The sequence below is a fragment of the Parasteatoda tepidariorum genome, chromosome 5, assembly GCF_982258835.1.
Source record: "Parasteatoda tepidariorum strain Cologne lab strain chromosome 5, Ptep-v5.0, whole genome shotgun sequence".
Classification (NCBI taxonomy): Eukaryota; Metazoa; Arthropoda; class Arachnida; order Araneae; family Theridiidae; genus Parasteatoda; species Parasteatoda tepidariorum.
The window spans coordinates 72,360,261-72,373,084 of record NC_141759.1 but is presented as its reverse complement, the minus strand read 5'-3'; the positions used below and the strand labels follow the sequence as shown (position 1 = coordinate 72,373,084).

General features: G+C 28.4%; 1 protein-coding gene across 2 annotated transcripts in view; it reads left to right on the top strand.

Moving 5' to 3' along the window:
• The window catches only part of LOC107453146 (multidrug resistance-associated protein 1), a 74,749-nt gene that overhangs the window by 43,119 nt on the left and 18,806 nt on the right, over nucleotides 1–12,824 (top strand). For both annotated transcript variants that reach the window (XM_016069846.5, XM_071185926.2), the window contains 5 exons: nucleotides 1,714–1,889; nucleotides 4,666–4,801; nucleotides 6,507–6,602; nucleotides 9,169–9,286; nucleotides 12,069–12,213. In XM_016069846.5, the coding sequence (XP_015925332.2) occupies nucleotides 1,714–1,889; nucleotides 4,666–4,801; nucleotides 6,507–6,602; nucleotides 9,169–9,286; nucleotides 12,069–12,213 (671 nt within the window). The remainder of the gene's footprint in view (nucleotides 1–1,713; nucleotides 1,890–4,665; nucleotides 4,802–6,506; nucleotides 6,603–9,168; nucleotides 9,287–12,068; nucleotides 12,214–12,824) is intronic.

Sequence of the window (12,824 nt, the reverse complement as noted above, 5' to 3'; positions counted from 1 at the left end):
TTTATTTTTTTATAGCTTTTCGCTATTTTTTCCCATCATTTTTTTACAGCTTTTCGCTATTATTATTTTTTTTTGTAGCATTTCGCTCATTATTACTTATTAACCGGGAGATTTTATTTACTTCACCGGATTTTTTTTTGAGCAGTATTTTTTTTTAAGCAAATCAACTGTTTAATGTGGATTCATCCATCAATATTGACAATTTCTTATCACGTCCGTAGGTCACCAATGTGGGGGAATTAATTATCGACTATGTCAACCTTCATCTATCAAAAGGTACCTCATGATAGAATCAAGTTAGCATGTCTTATATACTAGTGAATTGGTATTTAATATTTATAGTGGTAGTTACGCCACAGGCACTGGGCCCTTGCCAACAGTTTGTGGGTTTGATCCCTGCCAAGAGTTTGTGGGTTTGATCCCTGCCAAGAGTTTGTGGGTTGGATCCCTGCCAAGAGTTTGTGGGTTGGATCCCTGCCAAGAGTTTGTGGGTTGGATCCCTGCCAAGAGTTTGTGGGTTGGATCCCTGCCAAGAGTTTGTGGGTTGGATCCCTGCCAAGAGTTTGTGGGTTGGATCCCTGCCAAGAGTTTGTGGGTTCGATCCCTGCCAGCTGAAGACGTGTAGTAAATGGTGACTGATGCACGTTAAATCTGTCAAATAGCAAAGTCCTCCATGTTCCCATTACAAATCAATATCTCTGGAGGTACTGATCCAAGAGTTTCCTTGTCTTCTGGTTTGGTTCAAAAATTACTAGACTACGAAATTGAGCATTAGCAGTCGTAAACTCAAAAGTGGGTTGGCTGCTTGACGTATATAAAAAAATATTGGATTTGATGTCTTGGAATGTAAATTTTAAAATTATTCTGGTGACAAGTCTTGCATATATTTCTAATTTGTTTTCTTAAATCCCAATCTGTTTGTCTTTTTCTTTTGCTTAAACTGTTCTTTTTAATTTCTAACATTTTTCCTATTAGATTGAGCCCCTGGTTTTAATGTTTTCAGTGTATAATAGTAATGTTTTCTGTAAAATATTCACTGTGTCCTGATAGTCACATTTTAGATAGTAGCATCTTATTGTAATATGTAGTTTAATCAACAATAGTATTCTCCCACTTGAGGTTTACTTATTTAGATAAATGCTAGTTTTAGGACCCTAAGGTTCTTCATTAATATCTTCTTTTATAATCTTCTTTTTTTCTTTGTTTTAATATATCAACGATAGGATTCTCCCACTTGAGGTTTACTTATTTAGATAAATGCAAGTTTTAGGACCCTAAGGTTCTTCATTATTATATTCTTTTATAATCTTCTTTTCTTCTTTGTTTTAATATTTCAACCCAACTCGAAGATTGGATTTATTAATTTAAAAATCGGTGTGTTTAAGATATATTTGTTATTTTTAAGATAAAATTTTAAATTTTAATATTTAAATCTAAAATTATACAGTTTTTTCTATGCTGCATTAAATTTTCAAAAATATATTCTGGATTTAAATATTCAATCGGTCTTAAATATTTCTGTCATAAGAACCTGTACTGTGCTAGCTGGATCCCCTCTAAATAACTCTGACTATTATCGAATTATCTAATTGACTTTAGGAATTATATTAACTTTTTTGTTTGAACATTTGGAAAAACATATTTGTTAACAAACTATTTTATAAGTTCTTTTTATTTTTGATAGATCTTAAAATGTATTTATTTCTATTTTAGACTAGAATTTTTGTAACTCACGAATTGTCTGTACTGAATAAAGTGGACCTCATAATCAGCATGAAAGATGGACGGATTGATGAAATTGGAACTTATCAAGAGTTATTGTCTCATAATGGCTCTTTTACTTCTTTCATTCAAGAACATTCAAGGCAAGATCTAGAAAAGATTGAAAGGTGTTGATTTATTTTTATAGATGTTTGCTAGTGTTAAATAAATATTCAATTGCATATTATAGTTGAACACGAGAACTGTGTCACACAAGCCTGTTTTTGATTAGATATCTTGTTTGTCAGTTTATCATAACAGACACTATCTTTTTTTGGTACTATGTAATAACCAGGAATTTATAAATCGGTCTATTAGAATATGTTGTTCCCATTGTTAAATCTGTATTTAAAACAGAAACAGACTTGTTCATCATAATAGACTAAAAAAAGAACCTTATTTTACCCATTTTGGACTGCTGTTGCAAATAACTAATATTTTGTAGCAATGCAAAATTAATTTGATGAAAAAGCAGCAGGGCATTTATGCTTAGTTTAACTGATTTGGTATTTTCTTGTCACACCCTCAAACATTTAAGGTTTTGCCAAATATTTTTTCTAGTGGTAGTAAGACTGAGCAGAAGTTTTTAGAATAAATAGAATTGTTCCTATATCAATATTTAATGTGCATGACAATTTGTTTATCTGTTCTTTTATATATTTGTTTAAATTATTTATTTGTAGTGGTGGACGAAATTCTTTTAACACTAATTTATCAAAATATTAGTACATGGTGCTTAGCGTTTTTAAAAAGTGCTTAAGGGTGCTTATGCTCGATTTTTGCTCTTTAAAAGCCCTTAAAGCTGCTTTTTTCATTGGGTGTTTTTAAAAAGTGCTTAATTTTGCGTTTTCGAAAATGAGATTTTTTTACTTTACCATGTCGATTTTCACCACGTATTTTGTGCTGGGTTCGGTAAGATTATTGCACTCTCATGTGTAACTCTGCTGCATTTTGCAAGTAGATATTCTCAATTTCAGGCTTCATTTTCCACCCTCTGATATCGAACAAAAATATCTCTTGATCATTTTATAATGGCTAATATAATCAAGAAAAGAGTTTCTTGTCCGAAACAAGTTATTTTATCATGATCATGTAAAGTCTTTAAAAATTATTTTGCATTTTGTTAATGTATATAGTGCTTAAAAATGTTTTTTGAGTGCTTGAAAAGTACTTAAAAGGTGCCTATTTTTTGTTGTGATATTTGGCTACGCACCCTGTAATACATTTCCTTTGTTACTTGTAGAAAAATTATTTTGTAAAACTATGGAAATTCCATAGTAGTTTGAGGATATGTAGTGTGAGCTACTACTTTTTTTTTAAAAATATTGTAGCCCTATTATTTTTGATTGAAAACTAAAATTTCAATATATGTTATGATTATTTATATTATGGTAGGGTCATGAAATCTTTTTAAGTGAAGGGCCACTTGTATAGCAGGTTGACTGATGTATGGCTAAGTATTTAGATATGTTGACTGCAATTATGGTAATTTTTATCTAGACATCATTGTTTTAAATCCTTTCTAAATTCTTTTAACACTAAATTTTTTCAACTTAGTAATATATTTGCAAAAAATTAAATGCTTTTAAATATTAATATTCATTAAAGCCAGAAGAATGACAAACTGATACTTTAAAAAAAAATTATTTCCTTTAAATCAATAAAAAGCAGATATATCAAAAGAAATATAAAAATGTGGAAAAAGTTTTTTATTATATCACATAATACAAAAGTTTATTTAATGTTCCTAGAATAAAAATAAAAAAAATAAAAAAATATAGTATTGAGCCATGTAAATGCAAATTTAATGTTAAAATTTAAGAATTTTTGTGATTGTCTAAAATAATTTAAAATAAAACAAACACATTATAGCTCAAAATAATATTTAGTAAATTATTATAGAGTTTATAAATACTAAATCTTAAGCAGTTTTTTAACTGCAAAAAATTAGGAATATAGTTGAAAAAGCAGTAAACAGTTTTTTCACCCATGTTCAAATTTCACTTATTGTAATAATATTGTATTAAAAATATCAAGATTTTCAAAAAATTATGTGGGGATAAGTAGCAACAACTGCCCCCTCCCCCCAAAAAAACCCTAGTGTACAATGGTTTCGAAGCAAGTATTGAAAAAAGTATCAATCAAAATAATTATTAAAATCTGCTATTCGAAACTGACAAGTCTCAGTATAATATTGTATTAAAAATATCTAGATTTTCTCAATCACATGCAACATACTGAATGGCTTTGTGAAGAACTGTATTATATGATGTTTTTAAAACAAAAAAAAGTTTTTTTCCTTAAAGGAAACCTTTTTGAATGCTTTTGTTACTATTTATAGAGAGATATAACAACTCTAGGTTTACCTTTAATATCAATATATTTTTTTGAAAACAAAAATACCAAAAGGTTTTGAAAATTTCTAAGAAGTTAATTTCTTTTAACAACACCTGGCCATAATTTAGCCATTTTTGGTGTGAAGTAACTATTAGCTCCAACTATTTTCTTTAAAAAATCTACCATAATTTTAAGTTATCATTTATTTGTAGCTGCTACAGTAAAAAATGGCAAAGGGAAAAAATAAAATTTTTTTTTGAAGCTAGCATTTCAAAATTTCTTTATTTTCAGTACATTTTTTAAACTGCGAATAACTCTACATTTAATATAAGTAATTTGAAGGTAACCCTTTATTTTTTGCAGTAGTTTTTGTTTTGATTGGTCAATTAACTGCTTTTTTTGCTTTTTAATATTATTTAGGAAACTTTTATAGAAAATTGTCAGAAAAGCATCACTACAGTTTGGCCTTCTTAATTACATGCTGGAAATTTTTTTCCATAAAAACTGTTTGTGGAGCATTTTTTAAAAGATCTATATTTTGAAGATGACTAATTGTTTTACTTTCAGTCCTTTGACTCCGTTGCTTTTGAACAACAAATCATCACATGAAAATGGTGCTGCTGGTGATGTTTTGACTAATGGCGATGTTGAAAAGAATGTGGAATTTCGATTAACCGATGAAGAAAACATGGAACTGGGAGGAGTGAGTAAAAGTTTCCATTGTTAATTTTATCTAATTATTCATGATAAAATAAATTTCAATTTTTAATCCAGATACTTAATAATCTTATCTTATAATCTTAATAATCTATCTTTTATGAAAAATTCAGTTAATTTATGTATTTTGAATGAAAATTATATTTAATCTGAATAGTAAATTTTTCTGCTGTATTGTAAAATGTGCTTTTTTTTTACTGAATAAAATATGCTTTTTAGTTGATTCATTATAGAATCTCTACTAGAATTTATGTTATTGAGTTGTTGCTAAAGTAATTTTAGTCTCTTGCTATTTCTCACTGTAGTACACTATTGAGAAAAGCCTTTTTGTCAGAGTAGATATTAATCTAGAGATAAAATATGCTCATAGCACATTTTAGTTTCATAAAAAAAGGATGTTAAAGCTTCTTGCTTAAATTGTAAGTTAACTTTTTTGCAATCATATTTTGTTGATACTCAATAGGAATTGTTTGCTAAGAGTAACAAAGCGGTTGAAAAGTATTAAATATATGACTTTTTTTTTAAAAAAGAAATATGCTATTAAAATTAAACATAACTGGATGAACTTAACGATGTTTATCCATGACCAAATAAAGTTTGTATTAATGCAAATTAATCAAATATATTTCTGTGGAATTATGATGTCTTTTTTGAATATTTTTAAAGAATTTTTTTTCATTCCACTTAATTTACATGTTTTAACCTGCAAATGTATATATTATACATAATTATTTTAGTTATGAAAATATAAAATAGTTTTTTAAGTCCAAGTTTTTTCACCAAAAAAATAGCTGGTTCACTAAAGGAAATTTATTCATTGGATCATAAATGCACACACATATATTAAGGAAAAAAATAATTAAAACTAACTATCTATCTCTTATCAAGCAACAAATTTTAGGTGAAAATGTAAAAAATTGATAGTGCTATAAAATTGATTGTAAAACATAAGTTTGCAGCCAAAAGTTCTTAATTAATAATAACCAGACATTTGTTGCTACTAAAATTTGTTGTTTGGATACTGATTAAGTTTAGTTGACTCATGTAAGAAGAGTATAGGTAAATTAAATTGCAATAAGCTATTTCTTACTTAGATTTATTGGAAGTAAATAAAAGAATACAAAATATTTTATTCTATAGCAATAGAACTTTCTTTGAAAGAAACGTGCAAAGCAGCAGAAATTTTCAAAAGAAAGAATAATTAAAGCAATAAAAAAACAATGGAAATAAAAATATGGCCACCGAAGCCGACGTCTTCAGGGGGTACCAGCTCCGGAAGCCATTGTACAAAACCTTTTCTATTGAAAGAACCAGACAAATGTCAAAACTTGCTGCCTCAGTACCCCGAAGGTTTTGCAAAAGTTCAGGAAAAATACAAGAAATACATAAAATCAAATCAGAAGAGAAATTTTCATATTTTTATTTCCATTGTTTTTTTATTGCTTTAATTAGATTTATTGGGTAATTTCCTAAAAAGTTTTTGGAGTAAGCGTGTTATGTTTTGTTCTGTATACACTTTAATTCCTGACTTTTTTAATATTTTCTGCAACGGTTACATTGAATTTAAGAATAATGTGTTTATAAATAAATGATTTGCTCATTCATGTTTTTTTCAAAGACTTAAAGCTTTTTATTTGTGCAAAAATTTATTTGCAATGTAAAATTATTCTTAATGTGAGTTTCATTATTAGGTGAATCGGTACATTTACTGGAATTACATAAAGAAACTTGGCTTTTCTCTGTCGTTTTTTGGTCTCCTTGGTTATATTCTACAAGTCATATTTAAAGTAATATTTTATTTTGCACTTCATGTTTTTGTACATTTTATGCTATTATCGAATTTTTTAAAGCTGTTCATATCTATTTTTATAATTAAGACAGGTATCAGAGTATCTTTTGCAACTTTTTTTTAAGAATTTTTAGATTTTGACAATTTTTTTAAAATTATTAGTTAATACTAAATAACTAGATAAATTGTAAAATATAAAGAAATTTTTTTTTATTATTGCAAAAAGGTAAAAAATTGGTTAAATTTGACACAAAATAATCCAAGCGGAGAATGTTCTAAAATTTTTTTTATCAATGTTATTTGACTTCTTTAAGATGTATGCATAATTATGATATTTATCTTCAAAATGACCCAAAATAAATTATTTTCTAACATTTTTACCCAGTATAGAGCATTTTATCCTTGTTTTGCCTTAAATTTTTTCAAGAAACACCATTTCCTTTAAATGGTCATAAATTTTCAAAACTCCCTACTGGTTTGGGTTCGTGCCATGTTTAATTATTTCATATTTTCATAGAATATTAGTTAAGGCTCCACAGAATTTAAATAAAGAAAACAAAAGAAAAAACTAAGCAAATAGTTTAGCAGGGGCTGGGATAACCTGGTTGGAAGAGCACTGGGCTCATGCCTAAGAGGTCATGGATTGGATCCCCACCGCCCTAAGACTCCCCATGTAGTAAATGGTGACTGATCCGCTTTAAATCTGTCGAGTCACAAAATCGTCCATGTTCCTGTAATAAATCATACCTCAGGGGATACTGATCTAGGAGTTTCCTTGTCTTCTGGATCGGTTAAGAATTACAAAGTTACGGAGTTGAATAGTAGTCGTAAACTCGAAATTAGGTCGGCTGTTCAATGACGGTTATAAAATGAAATAAAATTGTTTAACGATAGCGAGAACAAGATGAAATATTTTTAGTTTCGGTTTTGAAACACAACCTATAAGCGAAAGCTGTAAGATCAGATTGTACTAAAACACCTGTAGCTTCATTTCTAGTTATCAGAAATAAAAAAACTAAATATTTTTTTAAAGTTATGAAAAAATAAAAGGAAAAATAAACTTTTGTGAATTTCTGGGAAATCAGATACTTTATCATTTTTATGAAAAATATTTTAAATTTAGTTTAAATTTAGTTTACAAGGCATCCAGAACTTAATAAATAATATTGTACAATATGCAAAAAAAAAAAAAAAAAAGAATAACTTTTGGTCTAGACTGCATTTTCACAGACTTAATGATTTTAATGGTTCAAGGAATGTATTTTCGATAAGTACAAATGATATTGCAAAACAAAATTCAAATTTTCATGGACAATTTTTTTTCATTGCAAATGTATGCTAGAAGAGAAATAATTATCGTGTGTATACAATCATTCAATGAATAAAAGCGATGAATATATGCTATAATTTATTTTTTTGCTCGGAATATCTTTAGATAAATGAGTTTCATAACTCAGTATCAAAGCCTTTATGTTTTGTATTATTTGTTCCATAAATATGGCAAAATACACAAATAGTAAAATTAACATTATGAGGCATAAACTTTTGACTAAGCTAATGACACAGTAGTTTCCAGATTGCAGGTCAAAAGTATTATTCCATAAAGTAAAAACTTATTCTGAGAAAATTTTGTTTATTTTTAATTTTTATTAAGTAACATTTCATAGTAGAATTGAAAGACACATTTTGGGTTGCTTAGAAGTCGATGAACACAAATCAGGACACATTTTGAGTAGCAAATTATTCTGTGGCAACAGTTTTTAATTTAAGCAAAATAGAAAAGTTAATTTTGCAGGATGTTCCATTATGACAACTCTTTATATGTATTTTTAGAATCCTCATTAAAAGTGAGGAAAAAACAATCCAAATTTTGACTAGTAATTTGAAAAAACAAGGGAAAAATCAATTCCCTTAAATCAGTTTATTAGTCCAATAGAACTGAGATAAGTTCACCTTTTACAAGAAATCACCTTTATTTTAAATTTAATTTTAAAATAAACTAGTTTTTAAATTATTCTTCAACCTCAACATGTAGTGTTCGGTCAGAGTTGGAAATTTTTCTTTATGCCACTTAAATATTAATTTGTTCTCTTTAAAATGCATCTCAAAGTGTTTCTAGGATTTTATAACTTTATATTCAAGGCTGTCACAACCATTACAGAACGGCATGTTTATATTTCTTGTAGAAAACATGATTATAGAGTTCGCCGTTGTGAATAGACCATGTCCTGTCACATAACTTACTGCAAAAGCACCCAAACTAGAACTTTCTCTACCTGTAAACCCGACCAAAGTGTTTCGAACAGATCTGGTGTGCAAATAGTTTGGGTGCTTAAAAATGTTAGTAGGAGGGAACATTTTTAGTTAATTTTTTTAAGAAGGGGAATCATCAATGAATCGGTTAATATATAACTCTTGTGTTTGAAATTTTTTTAGCACATTCAATTTATCTTTTAAAAAGAAAAATATTTTCTTCTTGAAATTTTGTTAATGTATTATGTTTGAATAATCACTTCGAATATATATATAATTACATATTTAATGAGTGTTTAAATTTTTTTAAGACTGCTGGGAATATATGGCTTAGTAAATGGAGTGCTGTCAGTCTCAGCAATGTGATACAGAATTCTACTGACACAATTTATTATTTGGAAATATATGGATCTTTAGGAATTGCAGAAGGTAATGCTTTACAAATAAAATAAAAATATTTTAATGTTTTTTTGTTTTAAATCAAATAATTCTTATTTCAGTTATTTCTAATAACTTAAAACTCTAAAATCAATCGCATGTGTGATAACCTAACTTACCAGGGAAGAAAAATTTTTCATTTGAGGGATAACTACAATTTATGTATTCAACTTTTTTAAGGAGGTGTATTAGATTAGAGTCATTTTGAATACTTGAAGTATAGCAACAGTCTGAGTTGCTCTTAAAGTAATAGGCAAACCTGTATAATATACAAACATGTGAGCGCTCTTCGTGGAAAATTTGTTACTGTTGCGTAAAATATTTTACCATTACTAAAAAAGAAAAGAAATTCGATTCTTCAAAGAAAGCTTTTCTTCTGTTGTTGTTTCTAATCCCCAAGAGGTCCATCCCAATTAGACCAATTCCATAAGTCCAAAAATGTCCAGGAAGTCTAAAAACAGATGAGGAGCAGAAAACGAGCATATTCTAAACTGTATCTTAAAATCGATACAGTTTAGAATATGCTCGGGCGAAGCCTGAGCAGTCCTACATTTAGTGCAAAGTCCAAAAGTCTTTTGCCCCTGAACATACGAGAGACACCTCAAGTGTCCACTTGCAAAGCGAGATAAACAAGTCTGCTGGCTTCTAGGTCCCTCAAAAAGCAAGGCACTTCCAGGTCGTTTTCTGAAATACCAACTATGCGGAGGAGGAACCCTCCAGAGGTCCATAAACATTTTTTTGCACTCTGAAAAGACCTCGTTGAAAGTGGAAGGTAGATCTGGCTGTAGAGGTTCCAAAGAAGCATCTTTAGCCAGTGAGTCCGCCATCTCGTTACCTTTGAGCTTTTCTTCTTCTTCGAATTAATGTGGAAAAAAATGAATTTTTCAGCCTTTTCCTACCACTGCGATTTAAAATTACATTCACAGGATTTAAAATCACACATCGTGATTCCTGTTTACATGATTTATGATCATGCATGGTGTTTTATATTTTTTGTTTGATTTTATATCAAATATCGAGTTATGTATTCATGCAATTTAAAAGCCACTTCACAGCTATAGCATATACCTTATGATTAATGTTCAAGTGACTTAAAATTATACTTCAGAATTCGTATTCACATGATTTTAAAGTGAAGCACCGAGATTTGTATTCACACGACTTTAAAGTTAAATGTTTAGATTTGTATTTGAGTGATTTAAAAATCATACATTGAGATCCATATTCACACAATTTAAACAAATAAAATCTTGCATCGATAGTTTATTAAAATGTTTATGACATTCTGCAGATAAATGCTTTCTACATACATTTTTTTTTCTTGCTCAAATTTCAGGTATTTTTTCAATTACTTTAAAAATTTTCTTGCACATAACATTTTTGGATTTCTATTTTAGGCTTTTTTGCTGTTTAACCAAACTCATCCACCCATGAATCAATGTAGAGTTCTATAAAATTAAATATTTAAAAGAAACAAACTCTGTTTTCAAGCAAATTTTGCCAAAATGAGATGGTGAGGGAAGGGTTGGAACTAGTTACGAGTATTAATCAGAAAGTTTTTTATTGAGATTTCACGTTTGCAGAAAATTTTTCATTTTAAAAAATACAAAAAGGTATGTGCTATAGTTGTTAAGTTTTGAAAGTTGCTACACAAACCTATATTTCTTTTTAACTAAATATTGTTAAACCTCAATATCACAAATTTGAAAACACACGCACTTAAAATCAGGATATAACGACCACAATATTCTTTAAATTTTAATAAAAGTATTAATTGCATAGGCATTTTAAATTTGACATTGCATATCTCTTCCAAACATTCCTCAAGTCTCAGAGGTTGATATTCTTTTGGTAAACATGGTACCTATGATCATGAGATACTCTATCAATTTTTCTTTCTCATCAGACATGATTTATAACATCTTTAAGTTTGAAGCAGTTAAATAATAACAGTTCTTGTGTTATTGAACATTACTTTCTATCAAATCCTGTTCTTCAAAGAGAGAAGTAATATTAAACTATTTGTTATTAATTTATTATTAAAGATATATACTTGCATTTAGAGGGAACTGGGTCCATGTTCAAGAGGTCGTGGATTCAATCCTCGCCAACCAAAGGCTCCCCATGTAATAAATAGTGACTGATGTACATTGAATCTGTCGAGTCACGAAGTCCTCCATGTTCCCATAACAAATCATACCTCTGGAGGTACTGATTCAGAAATTTCCATGTCATGTGGATTGGTTTCAAAATGACAAGGCTGCTACGGTGTTGAACATTAGTAGTCGTAAACCCAAAATTGGGTCGGCTGTTCAATGACGGTTGTAAAATAAAATAAAATACTTGCATTTAAATTACATAGTTCAATCGTGTTTTCAAAATTAGATATAATGTAATATGTGTTATACTTTATTCCAACGTTAATAAATTTTATGACTGTTTCTCTTCAATATTTATTTGAGAGAATAAATTCCAAAAGGGAAAAGAGACATTTATGAAAAAGAGTTTTGCTTCAATCAAACTTATTTCCAAATAAGCTTTTTGCTTTTTTTTGTTTTTATTTTTTACACTAAACAACTTTTGCAGTAACTTGTACTTTTTGTGGTACTTATATAAAAATCTGAAAAAAGAACTGTTATTTAGAACTTCTAGAATGTTATTTTTTAACAATTGTGCTAAACTTCAAAATAACATGATTTTTTGTTCTATCTTTCATTTTTATCATTGCTTGAACTGTAATGTACAAAAAATAATTAAGAATTTTATATTTTAGCTTTATCTGCATTTATTGGTATTTTTGCTTTGGGAAAAGGAACAGTAGTTGCTTCAAGAATATATCATAAAAAAATGTTGGATAGTGTTTTACGGTCTCCTATGTCATTCTTTGATAGTACTCCTATGGGACGAATCACTAACAGGTTGTTTGATTTGAATATTTATATTCGTTTATTTAGCAAATATAAATAAAATAATATTTTGTGTAATGCGATTTCAGGTGTTCTTAAAAAAAATATCCTTGCATTTATGTTTATTGGTAAATAACTATTTAAATTTTTTTATAGCTCTGGTTCTCAAATAAGGAGACCACATATCTAAACTTTAAGCTCTGACAGTAATTAAGTTTAAATTTAATTCAGAATAAAAACTTTTAAGTAAATTAATGATTCAGACTAGTGACAGAAATAAACAGAAATTACCACAAATTTTTTTTTGATAAATACCTTTAAAAATATTTTTTCCCAACCAGTCAAATTTTACACAGATATTCATGATACCAATGTTTTTTTTTTTTTTTTTTTTTTTTTTTAAACATTAGGACCGTTTGTATTTCTTAGGCCCCAAAGGTCTCAAATGTCAACTTATGGGTTCAATTGGTAGAATGACTTAACAAGCTCTCTGAAATAGTTTGCTGCCTGCTATTTCTAAACATGCTGCTATTTACATTTTCAGATGATTTTTCTTCATATTTTGGTTTATTCTCACTATTTATTTTTATCACATTTTAATTAGTAATTAGAGATTTTACAAA